At 46.2% G+C, this 20238-nt stretch overlaps 1 protein-coding gene across 2 annotated transcripts; it reads right to left on the bottom strand.

Annotated features, from left to right (window-relative positions):
- Positions 1 to 6640: 6640 nt before the first annotated feature.
- LOC119453375 (uncharacterized) lies at positions 6641 to 17667 on the bottom strand. 2 transcript variants are annotated; one of them, XM_037715415.2, is made up of 5 exons: positions 17570 to 17667; positions 13993 to 14063; positions 11029 to 11142; positions 8627 to 8656; positions 6641 to 7236 (listed from the first exon to the last, which is right to left on the bottom strand). In XM_037715415.2, the coding sequence occupies exons 1-5, from the start codon at positions 17613 to 17615 to the stop codon at positions 7093 to 7095; spliced, it is 405 nt and encodes a 134-aa protein (XP_037571343.1). In that variant the 5' UTR covers positions 17616 to 17667; the 3' UTR covers positions 6641 to 7092. The 2 variants fall into 2 exon arrangements, with proteins under 2 accessions (XP_037571343.1, XP_037571344.1); XM_037715416.2 differs by lacking the exon at positions 8627 to 8656.
- Positions 17668 to 20238: the final 2571 nt, after the last annotated feature.

Raw genomic sequence — 20238 nt, 5'->3', positions numbered from 1 at the left:
GCACTTCCACTCCACTGCCGGATTTCGCCGGCCCCACCAATTAATGAACTAGACAGGGACATAACTATACAAGAAGTCCGAGCAGCACTTCATAGACTCAGCACACCACGCCAGGCGAAGATCGCATAACAAACGCCGCTCTTAGAAACCTAGACGACAATTCCCTGCAAGAATTTACCTGTATCTTCAACAAGCATTGCTGAGCGGCACACTGCCAGAGATGTGGACACATGGAAGGGTCATACTAATACCGAAACCTAAACAACCAGTTACCCCAGAAAATATGCGCCCCATCTCCCTTACCTCCAGCCTAGGCAAACTCTTTGAGCAAGTCATCCTAGCTAGATTGCACGGTCACATGGAAGACACTAGTCAATACCCACACTCAATGATTGGTTTCCGATCGGGCTTATCCACGCAAGATGCCATGCTGCAACTCACAACAGCTATTCTGGACCCCCTCATACCTGCGCACACTAAAGCGGTACTGGCGATTGACCTCAAGAAGGCTTTCGACAACGTCACGCATGAGGCCATCCTAAAGGCCATGATAGACCTAGGAGTTGGCCAACGAACATAAAGGCTTTCCTGCAAACCAAACGGCCAGCATGTGCGTAGACAACCTTCGTACACGCCGCTACACACTAGCGAACGTAGGCACACCGCAAGGCTCAGTGCTGTCCCCTCTTTTTTAACGCAGTACTTATTCCGCTCGCGCGGAAGCTACAGCAAATTCCACATCTTGACCATACCCTGTACGCGGATGATATCACCCTCTTAACTACATGTGGATCGGACGCGCAAATCGAAGAAACACTGCAAACAGCCGCAATAGTAATACAGGAAGAGGTCACCAAGGTAGGCCTCACCTGCTCACTGGAAAAATCTGAACTTTTTGTTGATCCCGCCAAAGGGTAGAACGTATCATACTCCTATTAGAATCTACCTACAGGATAGGGTGGTCCCACAGGTCCACACCATTCGAATCCTTGGCCTCTACCTGTAACAAGATGGGAGAAATACCGAAACCATCAAACGCCTAAAGAGCACGCTAGCAGCTACCACGCAGCTAATACGCAGAGTAACAAATAAAGCTCACGACCTGCGGGAAGAAGATATTCTGCGAGTAGTACAAGCGTATACCATGATTAGAGTACTGTACTCTACCCCTACCTCAACCTCAATATAACCGAAACCCAACAATAAATTCTATAATCAGACGAGCTACCAAGGCTGCGCTCTGCCTGCCCAAAGCACCAGTAACGAACGACTGGCGAAGTTAGGCATGCATAACACCATACAAGAACTAACCGAAGCACACCTACAAACACAATATCTCCGACTAGCCAGTACCTCTACCGGGAGGCATATACTTTCAAAACTCGAAATTCGCATCCCTGCTAATCATGACTCCCTAAAAGCCCTTCCTACAGAAATTCGTCAAACGCTACACATTCGACCGCTCCCTCGTAACATGCACCCCGACCAAAACCGCGAGCGGCGGAAAGCCAGAGCAGCAGCCCTACATAAACGGTACGGCGATGAACAGAACGCAATATGGGTAGATGCTGCATGCGATCAGCACGGAGCCACAGCGGTTGCTTACACACTGAACACACCTCCATTAATAAAGGAACTACCCCAGGGAACGGACCCAGAGGAAGCGGAAGAGATCGCTATAGCGCTAGCGCTCGGCAGCTCCAGTGCTACCTACATTCTGAGTGACTCTAAAACTGCACTGCTAAACTATGCTAGGGGCAGAGTTCACCCTGCCCCTAGCGGGGGTTCTGGGTCACATACTGACCCAGAACCCCCCCTTATCCCGCAGCGCTGAGCTCATCTGGGTGCCCGCGCACTCTGGAAGCCCCGGCAATGAGGCCGCCGATTCTTTAGCCCGAGGGTCGAGAAACCGGGCACAGGCGGACCTCATGGGGGGTTTCTCGAGGGAGCGTGCGTGTACCTTCGCTATATACCCACCGCCCCACTCTTCCCTCACTACCAGGGAGCAGCACCTGTGGCGCTGTCTGCAAACGCGCACCCTACCTACCCCATCCCTCCTCTCCCACTACAGACAAATCCCACCTTCCTGCCCTCTGTGCAGTGCGCCGAAAGCAAACCTCACCCACATACTCCTGGCCTGTCCGGCTTCTCCTCCCCCTGGCGGCCCGACACCACTCCAAACCTGGGAGGACTGGGAGACCTCACTGCGCTCCACGGACCCGGCAAGGCAGAAGATCGCCGCCATCCGGGCTGCTAGCGTCATGGACATGTTAAACATGAACGTTTGAGTGCGGTGGGGTTGCGCGGGGACCCAGGGGACCTGGGAGGTCCCAAATGCCCTGTCAGAATAAAGTTTTTTCCTCCTCCTCCTCCTCCCCGGGCCACATCTCCACGCACTTCATCTCGTCCAACACCACAGTCTGCTGTCGTAGAGTGAGCAACCAACTATCGTTCACGGAATACGCCACCTCGGAGTCCATCCCTTCGGCTTCCTCCCCTTCGCCCGCGTGCTCCAACTCGGCCATGCAGCGACCCAGGGCAGCTGCTCGCGCCGTGATGTTTTACCCGCGATACAGACGGCTGCGGCACAGAAAGTTAAGGCAAAGCTTGAAGTTCGCCTTGCGCACCATGCCTTGCTTGCACCGAGAGAAAGAATCTGCATCGTCGAAAACGTTGCGCGGCAGACAGCTCACTATTTTGTCAACCTTGACGGGTTCGCTGACGATCTGCCCCATAATTCTGTACCGTTTGATCCGCGTGAATGGGATCCGGGGAGACGCCAAACGCCCACTGATATCGTGCAACGAAGAGTAGACGCGCAGGACGTAGCGGGTTCCAGAAGCCGTTACTACGTGACAGCCGCAGAACTTAGTTCTTTTTCAGTGACCACTTACACGTACAGCACAGAATGAAGAAGGACGCCTTTTCATTTAGAAACGCTTTGCCTAATGTAGACGTGTCGCGCTCCCACACCGGAGGCACGTCCGACCGGAACCAGAGTCTATCGCACACTACACAGCGCGCAGAACTCGTCGCGCACGAGGTGTTTTTCCTAGTACTTCTTGGCATCTGCTAACGACGCTGTCTGGTTCAGGCGCTGTTGTGTGATCCCCACCACTCGATACTGCTCGGCTTGCTGTTTTTGGGCAAAGTGTTCATCGCAATCCTCGGCACTTATCACCACCATTCGATGCTACTCCGCTTGGCGTTTCTGGGCAAAGTGTTCATCGCGGTCCTCGGTACGCACCTCCGCCACTTGATGCTGCTCCGATTGGCGTTTGTGGGTAAAGTGTTCGTCGCCATCCTCGTTACTCATCGCCGCCACTCAATGGTCGTCGGTGCTCATCGCAGCCAGTCGAACCTGCTTCGCTTGGTGTTTACGAGCCAAACCGTGCTCAAAACCACGTTCCAAACCATGCTTCGCTGCGTATCGAAGTCGTTCTTGCTCCGCTCGACAGTTCTTGCCAATCTCCATGTTCTCAGCATTGAGTGCACGCTTAGGCGCCATTCTAGGATGTAGCGTTGTAGCTCAGAAAACATCGCGTACTTCAATTTACATTTCACCAGTTAACCCTTTACTGATCCCACGTGTAGTGGGATCAGTAAAGGGGGATCAGTAAAGTATTAGGCCTGGATCCGTCCAGCGGACGGGCTGGATAAGCGTACCGCGTACGAGGGTGGGGGTGCCATGTACTCCACCCCTTCCAGCCATACGCATACTTGAATCAAACCCATGCACTGTGGGCATCGATGTAAGTGAAGCTTTCTGTGCTGTTTGCGTTCATTGACAGTATTTGGCGATGTTTACGGCATACAACAGTCCTGATGTGATGCTAAATGATGATAAATGTTGCCTTGCCTGAACCACTCGTGTTAGTCGAAGTAGCACACAGAACACACAGAGAGACGTGTCATTCATTCAGTCATTCCTTTACTGAAGAGAACCCAAATGAGTGATGCTTTCTGAGGACGCATTTTTTTTCTCCCGTGTCGTAATAGGTGAACTGCCACGAGCGCCGAGGGGTAAGGTTAAAGGGACACTAAAGAGAAACCGTAAGTTGAGCTTAAATGGTAGATTATCATTTCACGATCACAGCCATACCATTCTTACTGCAAACAGATGTTTAATAGGCGAGAAAATAGCGAAAAACTGAGGGATAGGTGCTGACGCCCCTTCGAATTTCCCGCACTACACGTTCTGACGTCGGAGATTACAAATGCAGGCCGGTCGCGATTGGTCGAGAGCGATTTATCGCTGTTAATAAAACGCAAAATGAAATACACCTTAAACGTACATAAACAGCATTTGCCAACTTTTTAAACCGTTTGAAGCGAGGAAGTACAAGTTTAGCACAAAATTAAATAAATAAGAAAAAAAATGGCATGGCGATACATCCGGTCGTGATAGTTTCGTAGTTTCGTTTTTGGTCAATGCATCGTCGCGCGCGCCTGTTCCGCTCTACGGTGTTTGGTTGCACGTTGCGTGGCTCAAAAAACGTTGACTTCGCGGGAAACAGCCAGAAAATGACTCGTGTGTGTAGTGTTGAGGGCTGTATAAATGGCCCAAGGTGCTTGCTCAGGGGCAGCGGCAGTGTTGACTCGATTGTGTCCTTTCATGTGGTGTCGCGCGGTGAGCCCCGCTCCCCGGCGTTCGCAATGGCTCAGTGCTCTGCCGATAATAAAACGGCAAAAGAGCCAGAGAAACCGATGGTGTGCTCTCTGCATTTCTCGCCCTCGGATTAGGTGTATAATCCTGCCCTCGGAAAGTATCTTGGCGTGCCCCAGAGGCCAGTCCTTTCTCGAGCAGCTGTTCCCTTAATGCGGCCTTCATCAAACCCCCTTCCGGTGCCCCTGCAGCAGCAAACTGGCGGCTCGGTGAGTGATGAATGTCATTAAATAAAGCCACGAAATAACCATACCGAGTACGTGCGCAACTTTCTACGCTTGTGCTGTCGGGAACATCGTCGCCTGGCGGACCGGACGCTTCGTCTTCCGTCGACGAAAACGAAGCTCTCCGCCGGCGCGGCCGGCGGCTCACCGCCATCGCACGCGGAAACACCTACCGCTCGAGAACGGAGGATCATTTCGCGCTCCGTTTCACTGAATATCGCTGAAATGCAGTCCTGCTTCCCTGGCGAGCTCTTCGTTGCAAGGTTTAGCTGCAGCAACGGTATCCATCGCGGCGAACGCAAACGCAGCGACCATGCATGCAGCCATGATGCATCCAGGGCCTCGGCCATTTACGCCAGCGGTGACGTATCATGGCGCATTATGATTCGCCGAGAGCAATGAAATCTGTGACGACACTGCTTCAGCGCCAAGTCTGGGGTGAGAGAAATTGAGGAAGAGATATTTGGTCTTTGTTTACGAATTTCTCCGCTAATAACTCATATTTTTGCACCCAACAAAAACTGCATGCATTCCTGAAGGTCCCTCTTTTATTCCAGCTGAACTTCCTATTTCTCTTTAGTGTCCCTTTAAGGTACAACAGATGAAACATCCGTAGATATTTACACCACGGCTTTTATGCGCCCGTAGCTGCATTGAGCGTCGGAGTGCCTCATCGTTATTTCTCGCCGAGCGAACGAGCGCAGCGAAGGATGAAAGAGTGAGCGCGCAGCGCAGCTGGGGATGAAAGACTGCGAGAGCGAAGAGAGAAGCGGTGAAGGAGGGTGTAATGGAAGCATGATGAGGAAAGCGGAGTACGCGGAGTACTGCGTCTGGACGGGATCCGGTTGTACCCATTCCCTGCCTCCTCTCTCGCTATTCTTTCTCTAACCTTCTCCTTACCTCCTCGCTGGACTGTCGTTCCTGTTGCGCATGAGCACGGAGGCAAGCGCGGCAACTCCTGCAATGCTATTGCTGGAGGGTCACGCCTAATTATGGCCTCCAGAGCGCATTGTTGCGTCCCCCATGGCTTCTCAGATGGCATTGTGACCCCCTCTACGGAAACGTCGTTCATGTCACCTATCTAGTCTCCAGCACCCCTGCCATGAGCTCTCAACCACCCTATGACGCGGCGTGGAACACAGCAGCAGTGTAAAAGTCGAAGAAAGCGGCGAACAAACCTACGCTTAATAACCGCGTCGAAATTGACTGATATTTTTCGACGAAAAAACAAATAAATGTTGCAAAATATGCACTCTCGAGTGACTTACGACATGTTTCTTCGTCTTACTGATCTTCTGCAAGAATGTATCACAAGCTTAGTCTTTTTGTAAGAGGTCAGATGAAGTAATTTCAAATGGTTCTAGGTTGAGCAAAGCAGTTCTACAACGAACTGTGAGGGGTAGCAGTTCTACGAAACGCAATATTCTCCTCCACCTGATAATAACAAGTAGCTAGAAGGAACTCCTATGGATGCATCACAAGGATAGCTTCTCAAATATGTTTTCCTCGTCCGTAGACCAAGCCCAAGACCAGTATCGTTCCGCTGTGGTCGACCTATTATGAAACCAACCAGAAGGCTGAAAGGTTGTAGAGCGGGGCCGAGTGAATCGATAACTCTCAGTGCACAGACCCAGCATATGAAATATCACTTCTGCGGAAATCCGGCAGGTATCGGAAGTTCGGATTGCCAGTGATAGATATCTTATAATAATTCATGCCGCCAATACCATAAGTATATAGGCATAAAATATGCAGAGAAGCGTTCTAACAGTTTTATTGTGAGGCCTTCCTTGCTATGAGAAATATTCCCTTAGTCCACCTCCATTAAAGTCACTGTTGTTGTTTATTTGTTTTGTCCCTGTTATGCTCTCAAAGAACTTAGCCACTTTCTACACCTAATGTCAAAGAATAAATTCAAGCACAGTTTCGTTGGATCCGACATCTCTCTGTCTGATGCTGTCCCTGACTAGATATTGTTTCTGAATGAACGCCAGCCCTTCTGTGCGGAAGTTATCTTACTCATTTACGGCGTTTTTGCAGTTTGTACACAAAATTCTGCTTATTCCTGGATCAAATCTCGTTCCCTGTATAAGCTATACCCACCTTCTGTGCTGTGCTAACCTATTTGTAATTTTTCAACTAATTTGCTAATTAGTTTTTAAAACTTTTACTGCCATTAAGAGTGCCTGTCTTTAAGTCCATCTATGGTCCACGATTGGCAAGCTTGGTTATAAGCCTTTTTCCCGCACGAATTGCTGCCATAGTGAGTAACACCGACCGCTTCCGCCGCTTCTGTGCAGGATGAGCTTGTAGTGGCATGCATATACCACTAATGCAGTGACCGACCTGTGGGAGAGAAAAAAAGTTAAGTGCTATGTAGGAACACAACACAAGCTTTCAAATACGGCCCCCCCCCCCCCCCCCCCATGCGCAGCCCATAAGGCGCCACACGAAATATGTGACACGTGTTGCACTCGAACTTTCACATTTATAATACCAGTACGTCTACCTGTCAAACTACCATGCGAAAAACATTGCTCATAGTACGTGACCAGCAACCACCAGGACCTGATGCGGAGAACTTATCGCGTACATTCGCAATGCTCTCACGGGTTGCTTGAGCTTGTATAGCGTGGGAATGGGTCCTCACCATCTAATGGCAGTGAGCGCATCTTTGGCAGCCTAATCGAACAGTATATCACAACATAAAAACTAGTACATATGATGTGCCTTCACGGGTATGTCCGAAGTATACAGACATTTTAAATGAAACCGAAAATGATATAGAGCATGTCGCTTGATTATCATCATTTTCTTATATTTATACTAAACAGTCCTTCGGAAATTAGGTCTAACAATTCTTCCCTCCCCAGACATCAAATTGATACTTCGTCACCGTGGCATCCATCACTGCGTCGACGTTTCAAAGCGTGCATTCGCGAGAACAAGTTTGCTCTTCGGCATAGCTTGTGAATGGTCTTGTGCATACGTGAACATAGACATCGCATGATATCAACGTTGGGAACTGAGCGGCGCATAAACGTTGCAGGAGATTACGCGCTGAGTTCGTGAAAATAAAGTCAATTGTACGCATCACATTTAGTTGCGTGCATTCAATTAACTGTTTCATGAATGCTCCGCATCACATAAATTCGAACATGCGCGTCTAATCTGCATATACCTTAATTTTATCTGGTGACTCGGTTTCGAATTCGATCACATCAGTTTTGAGGAACACATAAATCAATGGCATGGAGATTTTGAAGAATTTAGCGCTATAGCGCAGGTTAAAAAAGTTATTAAGCGTGTTTGGCCTCTAGTCGCATAATTGCGTTATTTTTTTATTCTAACATTAGTCCTCACAGAATTACCGCCTATGGACATATTTTATTCCGAGACCTGTACGACTGCTGGCCGTGGAAAATTACAGAGCGGCCGGCCGACAACCTAAGTCGCGTGATTATCCAAATGCTACGATCACGCGTACAGCTCAGCCAGTAATTCGCCCGCTCATGCAATAATATGCCTAGCCACCTGCTATTTTAATGCACTCGTTGTTCTACAACAGTGGCCCTTCACGGCACAACAACTAGCAGGAGTGTTCAGACCAGTGCGCCCACATACATAACATACGCTCTCAAAGGGAAATGGCAAAAAAAAAAGCCAGCGTCGTAGTAATTTTGTTATAGCTGGTGAAAAAGACTCGTAGTGCGAAAAATAAAGTAGAGGTATTGACCTGGTGCTCGCCAGTGAATTCACTTGAGGCCTGAAAAAAAAAGAGCAGTTATACGATGTTATACATTCACAGTAACACCTAGAAAATTTGTAATTACGAAGGCAGTGAGATCAATTAGCGCTTTTCCAGTTGAGACTAGTAGATCAAATCTAACATCGACCTTGAAGTTAAGCACATAGAAAGGTAGGCAAATCAAGGAATATGAAACTTCACTGCTAAAACATAGACCTGTGTTTGACTTCCTGTGTCCTGTGTTTGACCTTCCTTGTGTGCCCTGTCTCTTGTTTGCGCTTTAAAAAGTTTAGCAATTAGAACATAGACGTTTGCATTTCTCAACATCGCCGCACGAACAAGCTGGAGTTGTCACTAACAAGTAAAATTCGACACATACCTGTCACGACCGCGTAGCTATGAAAAGTACATGCTTCCATTACACCTCAGTAATCTCAATGGCCTTCTTTTTCCTCATCAATCTCCTTGGGCAAGACCTGCTTCTCAATAATTGGATAATTTTGTACAAATCTCGCTAGATATTGTAGTTAGGCTAGAAATAAATATATTCGATGAAAACACCGCGTGCTTTGACCCTATTCTCTTTTTTTTTTCATATTTAGCAATGCCTTTTCTAATATTCCCATGGTTTTATAGTTTTTTGGTGCGGGTGTCCGCTATGTTAGCGTAAGGCAGTTAGTGCAACAGCACATGAAGGCGTAATAGGCACGTTTTCCATTTCCTGTCCATGTGCCCATCTCCTGGCTGCTCCCTCACTTGAAGCATGGGAAGCAATGCTCTGGTATCCGAACCTGGAGGATCAACGTCGGGCCATCGAAAGAACCCAGGAAGCTGCTGTAAGACATCGCCTGATAGCCACCCCTCATTCAGCCAATTTGACTAAATGAAGTTGCTTCCTCCTCCTCCACCTCCTGGTGTCCTTATAGAACATAATGTGTTGCCAAGTTTACATGCGGGCAAAATAGTGGATATGTCAGTTCTCATACGCGGGAAAGGTTTAAAGTTTATCGTTAATTAGTCATTTGGAGGACAATTTCGAAGTGCTTATTTTCTCTATTTTGTGTCATTATACGAAGCGCGTATAATGATTCTCCTGTGTCCTACAAAAAAGAACAGCAATTCAGGGAGTTTATATTTGAACGGACATGTTGCCTATGAGATCTCTAGGCAGAGTTTAAAATGCGGAAGGTGAATACTGACTTTGTAGAAAATTAATAATACAGGATATTGTAAGCGTTGTACACATGTTTTTATACGCACGTAGAATATTTGGCCTCTGTACTGGTTGACCAGAATGTGACGGCGACATTTACGTATCACGTAGTAGTGACGGTGAAGACAACAGTCACAAAACTGTGAATAACGGAACGGACTTTTGATTGGGCGAACCTGTGCCCGCAAAAGCAAGTTCCACTCGAAGCACAACGATAGCGGCGAACACATTCAGCGATCGTCGAAATTTGATCAGCGGCGAAACGCGTCGGCTTTTATACATGAGTCATTGAAGGTTCCAGAGTAATCCCCTGTGCCCACGTGTCTTCCAGAAAGTACTAGACAATTCGCGTCGCTTACACAATAAGATTACATAAGCGTCGGTGACAACAGACAACGGATAGAAGCATCGATAACGTTCGAGAAACTTCCGATACATGCAGGTGCGTCCTGAGCCTAGTAATAAAGTGCAACATTTGTTAGCCGATGAAAAGCGGTCACCGGTGAAAGATAAACAAGTACACGTGTCAATAAACAGACTGAAGTGAGGGTATGTTATGGAAGGTGTGTGGATGAAATTGTGTTAACTGCGTTAGTTACGGGCATTAAAGATTACTTGCACAGGCGCTCAAAACAAGCAGCTTGGCGCAAAATTGACGTGTGATTTTGCAAGGTCGCGGTAGTCTTTGTGTAAGAGCCTCTTGTTCTGCAAATTTCCAAAAAAGAAAGAAAAGATACCAAAAAAAAGAAAGGAAGCAGCCATAAATGTGTTATTTGCCTTAAAACACCATCTCACGTGATATGGTACTCCATCAGTGACAAATGGTTATGAGGCACGTCTAGGCTAAGATAGTTATTTTCAGAAAAAAAGTTACGTTAGTCTGACGTCAACTTCTTAGGCTTCAAACGTTAGCAGCCATGTCGAGATGAAGGTCTGCGAATGTAGTGCTCTTGTTTCCATTTTTTCCTTGTTTGCGATCTATATATTTTATATGACTACAACGTACGCTGCCGCAATGAGTGCAACAAATGAAAAGCTGATCGTACATGCTAGGTCGAAAAAAAATGGCTACTTCGTCACATATATGTCGCGAAATTTGCTTCCGCCAGTAAAGAACCTCATAAAATGTTCATGATGGTGTTTTTTTTTCTGCATGAGATAGAAGAATATTACCCACAGTGCAAGGCGTCCAGTCCTGCTCCGTTTGAAATATTATTGGAGATCTGCCAAGGAAGTGAACATCATCGGAGAGAAGCCGGCATGGAAAAGTGCACTGTCTGGCATGAAACCTCTGCAACAGAGAAATCGTGAACAACATTGAAAAGAACAAAAAAAACATACGCCTCTACGAAAGCTCTGATATTCAACTTAGCTTGATTGAATAACGTTGACTGAATAATAATGTGCGTAATAACCTGGGCCCGTATTCACAAAAAGCTCTCACGCATAGAATTCTCTGTAAAAGCACTTTTCAGCCAGTCCTGACTCTGCATATACCTTTACCGAAGGCGGAAACCCAAAGGCAAGACCATTTATGAACGACGAGCTTGGTGAATGTGGCCCCTGAATATGCTTGCAGAATGACAATGCTTCCACTTGACTCATTTTGTTATTGGATATGAAATGCACATTTCTTTGTTTGTAAACCACATAGGTAGTGGCCTGAAAGAGACCGTAAAGACAGATGATAAATATCATTATTAGAGTGAGAAATGATTCTTTCCAAACATCATATTCAAGAATTTTGTGGTAATAGCTTCGTTATCATCAGAGAAAATGTAAGTGAAAGTTCTTTTTTTTTTGTATTACGTGCCGAAAGCCCAGCGCAGTTTTGTCACTGTCCTGTAACGAAATTCCAAATATTTTTTCCTATTTTTGCTGTTGTGGCTCATAACATTTCGCGATACTTGCTAACTTTAGTATTTGGCTCTTTCGCAAATTAACTTTATTTCATCTTCACCTGTAAAAAATTACGCATGCTCGAGTAGACACTATCAAAATCTATGACCACACGGCTTGCATTTGCGGGCAAGCATTCCACCGATCCTTCGTTGCTTCCCTTTTTTTTCTCGCCTAATTACCAAGCTTCTTCTCACAGTAAGAGTGACATTTCTTGGCTAAATTGTATAAGGGTAATTTTTCAGTACAAATCAAATTAGGTTTCTTTTTAGTGTCTCTTTAAATGCCTCAGGCACCTGTTCGTGCGTATATTATCGCGCTATACCTTGCAAATATCTTTCTCGCCTACGTGTCTTGAATGACATCCTTTTAACAGAAATAATTCACCTCAAAAGGCGTAACTGAAGCAGTGAACAAAGGTGACTTCTCGTAATCGGGATAGTAATCAGACTAAGAACTGCAATGTAACAAAGGCTGCAATGTCATCAGTACATACGAGAGCCTTGAGAGATACTTTCGGCACTTTTTTCATCAACACTCCCTTCTGTGTTTTCTCCTTTACCCAAGTATGGAGTAGCAGGCCCGAGACACGCCTCTCTGGCCGACTTTGCCGCTTTTCATCGCGCTAAATATTCTCTCTGTCTCTCTCTCTCTGTCAAGCCGCTGTGGCAAGAATGACAAATTGGGAGCCTTAGGCAAGTCGGGCAGGTCGGGTGGTTGGTTAGTCTCCACTTCTTGAGAGAAAATGAACGAAAACATGGTTACGACCCGCCGAGGCAGCCTATAGTAGCTAAGGTGTTGCGCTAAGATGTCCCGGCAGCGGTGGGTTGTATTGCGATGGGGAAGAGGAGTGGGTGGGGGGGGGGGGGGGGTTGGAGGAACCCTCGTCTTACATTTAAGAGAAGGTTAAACAACCTCAGCTGCTCTGAATTATTCCTCAGTCCCCTACTATGGCGTGCCTCATAATGAGATCTTGTTTTGGCTAGTAAAACCCCACAATTGGATAATTTTTCAACATGGTTCCAAGCGGTGCTCTTCGCGCACGAATGAAAAAACAAAAACAAGAAGCGCCAGGTGATAATTATGAAGACCAGTCAAGAAGTATAACAACCACGAATCTCGGTAAAAGCACCCAAGCTCGTGATGGAAAGCGGTGTTTTCTAGCTATGCCGCACGGCTGCTACGGATTCGTAATTTGCATGTGTGCTGCGCCGCTCGCATGTCCTCTCGGAGGTTGCAATGGGGCGGCTAGCCGTGCGTACGCTCCGGAGGTTATGCTTCTTTCGCCACGGCAGAAATGTTTGCAGGTATGAGTGCGAGAACAATAGGCATCAAATGCGGCGAGCAGAACGCGGCGGCAACTGCAGCGGCCAGCGACTCTCAAACCTACCACGAACGGTGTGCTTTTCCCAGACCTCCAAGGCCGAGTCGCGCATTTCCCAATACCCCAAAAATAGAAGGAGTTAGAGAATGGCGTCAAATGAGATTGCGTTGCGATGGCTGGAGGCCTGAGGTCGAGCTTGTGCCTTGCCTTTTATGTTTTTGTTTTGTTGTTGTTTTTCTCCGTGGCTTCACAGCCATTTCTTCTGTGTGTTCGCTCTCTTGGACACTCGCAACGGCTTAGTGGCTATTCGAGTTTGCTGCTGAGCAGATATCATGGGTTTGAAACCGGATGGCGCTTCTATATTCTAATTTGCAGTCCACCTAGAAATTGGAGGGGAATGCAAAAAGTGTTCTTGTAGCTTGCATTCGGGGCACGGTAATAAAGCCGAGGAACATTAAATTATTCCGAAGCCTACCAAACGGCGTTTTTTGTAATGAGCTGTCAATTGCTACCCATAATGGCAATTTATTTTTCAAGTCTCAGCATTTTGGTTTTCCCAGCTGACGACATTTATACTGCAGAATATTACGGCCATGTTCTTGTTGGCGTGTGCTTTTGAAACATTTTGACACAAAAAATCTTTATGGATTTTGACATATTTACCACATAATAGTATTCTAGCACACACACCGCATAGCGCAAGCTGTGTAACCTTCCGCTCTTCAAAAGGGAAAGAGCAACGTGTTTCAAGATCAACTTTCTACTTTACACCTTAGGGAAAAAAGTTTGCGCATCTTCGATACATCTCAGTATACCATTAGCTAAAAGCGGAGATATTATCCACCGCGAATGTCACCAATTCCACGTAAAACACCTCCCGCTCTTTATTTGAACTGATGACCGAAGTATATCACTCACAGGTATGAATGAAATCAATCGCTGGCAAAGCAATGGGCTTGTAGAGAAGAGCTGCACCTCAGGAAGCACAACTGAAAAAAAGCAGAGTACTTAGCACCCCTTATATCCCACATGGATGGTTCACAAATGAAGGCGCTCAGGAGCGTGTGCTACAACGCCTGTCGTGCAAACACATTGCCTCCCAAAGCAGCGGAAACAACGAAAGAAGCATCTACAGTACCCCCGATATATCACTTAACTGTTTAGAAAAGTGCTGACATTCAGGCCATCTTAAAATTGTGAATACTGTTTACTAGCACAGACCGATTCTGGGCAAATATACTGCACATACGAGAAATTGCAACAAATAATCCCTCTAACAATGGGTCACACATATTCTTTAGCGACATGATACACCACCACCTGAAGTTACTGAGCTGCAGCTTTGCTTTTTGTCTGCGAGTTATAACCATGTAACGGAGCTACAACATCCCGTATCAAACGCACATGATCTAAACAGAACTCCTTCATCGCAAATCCGAAAAAAAAAAAACATTCGAAGGCACATCGTCGTGCTGCAGCTATCGTGTTGTTAGGCTGAACTTAAAGCCGGCTCTCCTTGAGTCCGTTATGAGACCTGTATCTCTCACAACTAGCGTACCATGTTGTCGTTGTTTAAACTTCTGACAAAATGTGGCCGAGGTATTTCGGCGTTTATTATTATTTCGAGGAATTCGGCGTTTATCGGCGGTTGTTCCTTCTTACTTCCCAACTATCCAAAACTCGAAGTTTATTCCTGTGTTTTGAATAGTCTCACGTTATCAAAGGGACACCAACCATACGAAAACGCACCCAGAATTCTGAAAGCAACTTTATTCAGGTGCAATATTTACAATGCGGTGGGTCAACACAAGCACTATCTTACAGCGCGCATTGGACCTTATTGTAATAGATACAGGCGTAGTTAACGAGATTCATGTCGCTGATGACAGCGTGCTCCTCTCTCTTAAATATTCTTAGCATGGAAGATGCCCATCCCACATTAGAGAGACGGGTAGAGACGGGTAAAGCTAGTAATACAAGCGCGCATCCGCGCGCTGCTGGCCATTGCGCGGTGTGAAGCCTCGAGAATGAAAGGGGGTCAACATCGTTCCCAATCACGTAGTTTTGATAGCTTCGAGAATAATCCATCTGTTCAGGCATGTAGCCCCTGCCAAGCAGCAACTGCCTAGAAATGTATTCATATTGCGCGAAGAAACTTGGCAGTTCAGTCCCGACATTCGGATTACCGATTTCAACAATAAACCAAAAAGAGTCTCTTGTATAGTTTATTTGGTCGACAAGATTTCTTTCAACAGCCTTTCGACAAACGCTGTTTGTTAAGATAAAACGTAATCGTCTAGAAATTTACACCGATAGATTTCTTTCAACTCTCTTTCATTCAAAATAAACATACCGAAGCCTACTCATAATGAACCCAAGAGGAGCCGGTTATAGGTTAAACCTAACAACACAGCAGTTGCAGCTTGTGGTGGTGCTTCCAGTTGATAACTGATCGAGCAGGAACCGGTTTTATTTTCACCGAAACATCACAATAGCTGTGGCACTGCATCCAGATTGCTGTTCCTGGTGTTTTATCACTGTTGAGATAGACGCGTTTTACGTCGATTACGTGCTTCTGGTGCTTGCCATTTTAGCATAGTTGCATGGCTGGGACAACAAAGGAAGTTGCAGTTCATAAAACATATGCCAATCGAGTAAATAAGTATAAATGATTTGCAATGTAGTTTCTGCAATGCAAAACAGATTTGGTGTAGTAACCAGCCGTGAGAGAATAATGAGTAAAGCGTCGGTGTAAGATTACCGGAAAAAATTGACATAGCATTAGTGAACACTTCTTTGATACAATATTTCAATTTCAGAAAGTATTAGGAAAAGAACATCACAAAGCAGTAGTATAATACTCGTGAGAGCGTTTTACTTTTGGAAGCACCAGGCTAAGTTTTAAATGTGGTGGCTACTCCGAAACTAATTTTGTGCGCAGATAGTGTTTGACGCGATAGATATATAAAAATAAGAATTCAGATGAGCATCACATGTGGCCTGCTCGCGTTAGAAAAATGATGGCGCCAGCTTGGTGGTCAGTCAAGTACTCAGAGCTGCCGTGGGAAGCGTTCAAGGGGAAATTTGACCGGAAGGCCAGCATTGACGCAAAGTTAACCGTTCATGTTACAGCGAAGCTCTTAGTGCGACTAGAAACGGTCGAAAACAAAATGTGCCAATTTTCACAGTTCTCTGAAAAAGCTCAATATAACTCACAAAATTAATATTTTGAAGAAATGTGGAAAATGCAATAAGTTACATCACGGTATATACATTTAGAAGTGTGTGTGCTTCTCATGGGATAAATAAAAGTGACTCGACCATCGTTTTAAGCCTGTTCAAAGGCGTTATAGGAAATTTTTACAAACTTTCCCGCTGCTCTGACGGGGCCAAAGAGCACTTTAATATTTATATATATAGGTGCCATGCTATATGGGTGACGTGTTAAGAAAGTTTGAAGTTAATAGGTGCCATGTGGTGAAAACATTTACTGAATATTTGTTATCTCCCAAATTTCGTGCGGTATACAAGCGTGTAGTTGGTTTCCCTGGTCACCTTGGTCTCCTCTGTGAACAATGCAATTTGCTTTGTTCAGATATTGTTTAATTAGGAAGCATGTCGTCGGTGACGTACAATATATGTTTACTGCGTGTACGTTCTTTAGAACCTTTGTAAAAATGGTTCTTGAGGCGTTCGAGAGTGTCTTAGGGCCGTTATCCGCAATGTTACCCAAAGTGCTAAAAGAACCGTACATGACATCGAGTTCACATTCGGTGAAAATAGGGGATATGTTAGGTGTAGTCTGCGGCGAAGCTTTAGTGGTCCTCGCTTGTTTAGAAATTTCGCAAGTAATTACTGAACGGTCGTTTGTTCTTCCTATGCTCATGCGTTAGACGTAGGGTTCAGCGTTCAGCCCAACACCATAGCCGCTAAGCCACCGCGGCGGGTCAAGAGTTCTTCGTGGTTCGCTTTACGTATCTCAACGTCCTGGGTGACCTAAGCGAGGGACTGTTACTGGCGAATGTTACGCCCAGTTCGGAGTGTATGTGTTGATAACAGTCTTTGTGATAAATTACCTATTCACGTAATTATGCGCACTATAATTAAGTGTATCTGAATGGCGCAGAATTCAGCCCGTTGCCGTTGAACTCTAATGGCACCTATATCAAATGTAGTACAAATTCGATAACCTTCTGGCAAATCGGCTGGTGAAGTTAAGCGCGTGTGTCACTGTTGAGCCATTTGTGAAAACATTCCTTTAGCATGTGCTCTGGAGCGTCATGTACGGGCTACGTTTCAAACGCGTGGGTCATTCGCGGACAGGTATTCTAAGAATACGGTTTAATTACAGGCGACATAATTCTATATAGCAGCTGCTATAAAAACACAGCTTCGCTGTAAATTAGGGTGTGGTTTTGAAACGTTGCTAAAGCGAGCCGTTTTCTTGATATTACTTCCATGAATACAATATTAGTGACTACATTTGTGCTCTTACCGCCAGTAATGAAGTACAGTAGCAGAAGCCATCGTGTACCAGCCATGGTTAAAGACCTCGGGCCGTACTGCGCATGTATATAGCTGCGGTAGATACGCAGCTGCTTTCGCTGTCAAGGTAAACAGCGACTAAATCTTCCCCGAAACAATGTTTTTTTGGATTGACATCACCATTTCTATTGTTGGCCATGTATTGTTCGAGCTTGGAAAACCCCAGCAACAAGGAAAGCAACAGGTGCACTTGACGTCCTTGCTTCAAGTTCTTTGCCAAACAAACAAAATCCTCGACTGGGATCCCTCTACTTTGCAGACGGCGTTTCTTCAGTTTTTTTTCGTCGGAGCATAATACACTTGAGACTTTTATGCAGTTGCATAAAGAGCCGTTTGTAAACCCAATTTGAATTTCCCTGTACACGGGGATCGATGTGAAACTTATCAGAAACGGCTCTTTGCGGAATGCCTTCCTTTTTTCGGACTGTTGGATCGTCTGTGAGCAAAAATGATTCTTGACTCCCAGCGGGATTCGAACACACAACTTTCAGTTGCGATCAGGAGAGCTGACATTTGGGCGAGCTGGTATAGATGCACGGTGGAGAAAAAAAAAAAACTGTGCAACTTTTTACACAGACGGCGACAGAGTAGACACACGCCAGCGCTGTTGTCTGTCTCGTCCGGCTTCGTCCGTGTAAAATTTTACGCTGTTTTTCTCCAACGGGTTTCGGTTGTGAGCCAAGCGTTCTAATCAGTGCATCTCGGCAGTTCCGTTGTATGGAAAGAATAGTTGGGTTAGGTTATGCAGCTCGATGCATTTGTGGCAAGACAATTAGACTTGCAACATGGAGATGCTTCACGGATACCACTATTTGTCGCTCTCTCATTGGCTGAGCCGTTGCGCTATTGAGCAATAGTGTGGTATTTAAGGCACTGGAACGCCTCGTGCGACAATGAGCAAGCAGACACAGTGTGGCCCACAACGGTGGGCGGGTTTTACAGTGAATTTGACGGCTGCAGGTTTGTCACTGTATTTTGCATAAAACGCATGAAATCGGAGTTCAAGTTGCATGGCAGTAACCCCAGTTGCTGCGTTCGAACAGAGTGCAAATGCTCTTGTAAGCGAAACAGTGCATGTCGTTACGCACAATGAAATAATTAAACTATGGTCAGTGTAAGAGGGCAGCAAAACACGTGAACGTATTGTCTCTTCACATTTTATAAACAACGCATTAGGCAACGATTACATTCGGGATCGCACACGCCATAACTTCAGGAGGTTTTTTTTTCTGTGGACCTATGGAACCAGTTGAAAGATTCCCTAATAGAATTAAGAGCGTTCTGTTAACAACCAACAGGCAGTATTCACTTCTGTAGGTCATCTATTCCTGAACATTTGAACATCACGCCTCTTTGAATGCTCCAGCTCAAGGATTAAAAGTAGGCTATCTGCCACGGGCGATATTGAAAAATTCTGCAAAGCCTAAAAATCACCATCCCGTATACAAAGCATCCCATACCATGTACTGCCTTAAAAGAGAGACAGCCAATTCACGAATCATTCTGCGTGAATAAGACACGTGCATCTTGTTTGTAGTGTTGAGAAACCGCCAATACATATTAGTTGCTGGCATCTAAATAACAATTCGAAGTAATTATCAAACTTTTTTGTTCGTTGCTCTAGTTTCAAGATATCAATTGGGCGCTTGCAGGCAATGTAAAGAAACGTCAAAATTAGATGTTTCCAGCAAGGTACAAATCACGTGTTTACTTTTTCCGGTAGATAGATAACGCCCACGGAATATGCGAAATACCTTCTGACTGCGCACCCGTGCGCAAGGACTAGCACAGCCATCGAACTAATCATCGAACTGTCTCGCTGGGAAAGCAAGCTGTGCATGTCAGGCTTGCCATTCACGGCAGCGCATTTTCTCGATCTTGATGCGTGATAATCCCCTGGAACTGTTCGCGCGTTGTAGACAAAACACTCGTGCTGTTATTGCCGCCGCTCAGCACAGTAAACGATCAACAGCTTGCTTTCCAACTGAGAGTGTTCGATGGCACGGAGGACGCCGCTAGGGGGCCAAACGGAGCGGTCACGCTTCGCATCAGCTCCTGCCTCGACGCCTCATTTCACCCGGAAAACCTCGACGTCACCGAAAATGCAGTACTTCATCGTCTCCTACTAATCAAGCGAAATCCGTGGATAACCGGTTTTCAACCGTAAGTCCAAATTTTTCCGTTCTGTGCTTGTTCGAAGAACCGCGGAGAAGAACGCTGCTCTAAGCCTAAGCGGCGTCGGGCCTTCGGCCCGACGGAACGCTGCTCCAGCTCGTGCGGGACGCGCCAGGATGGCTGACGACGACGCGTCTGCGACGATCGGAGCCACGACGCCGATCGAAAAGAACCCCCAACGCGAAGACAACGCTACCGACCTCTCGCAAAAGAAAACCCTTGACAACGGGGGATGGTTTACTGCAAAATACCACAACTCAAGGCTGATCGCCGTTCCGGAGACCGGGACCGCAGCGGTGGACAAATCAGCGTCTAGCCAGCCCAAACTAAAGGCTAATTCCCTTCGCCAAGAGAAGCTACCTCCACTGCCGAAGAGCGATTTCAAAGTCATCATTAGACCGAAGAATGGGCTCAACATCAGTCAACTGAGCACGCATCAGATGG

Source organism: Dermacentor silvarum, chromosome 5 (genome assembly GCF_013339745.2).
Source record: "Dermacentor silvarum isolate Dsil-2018 chromosome 5, BIME_Dsil_1.4, whole genome shotgun sequence".
Lineage (NCBI taxonomy): Eukaryota > Metazoa > Arthropoda > Arachnida > Ixodida > Ixodidae > Dermacentor > Dermacentor silvarum.
This window is presented reverse-complemented; position numbering and strand designations above follow the sequence as displayed.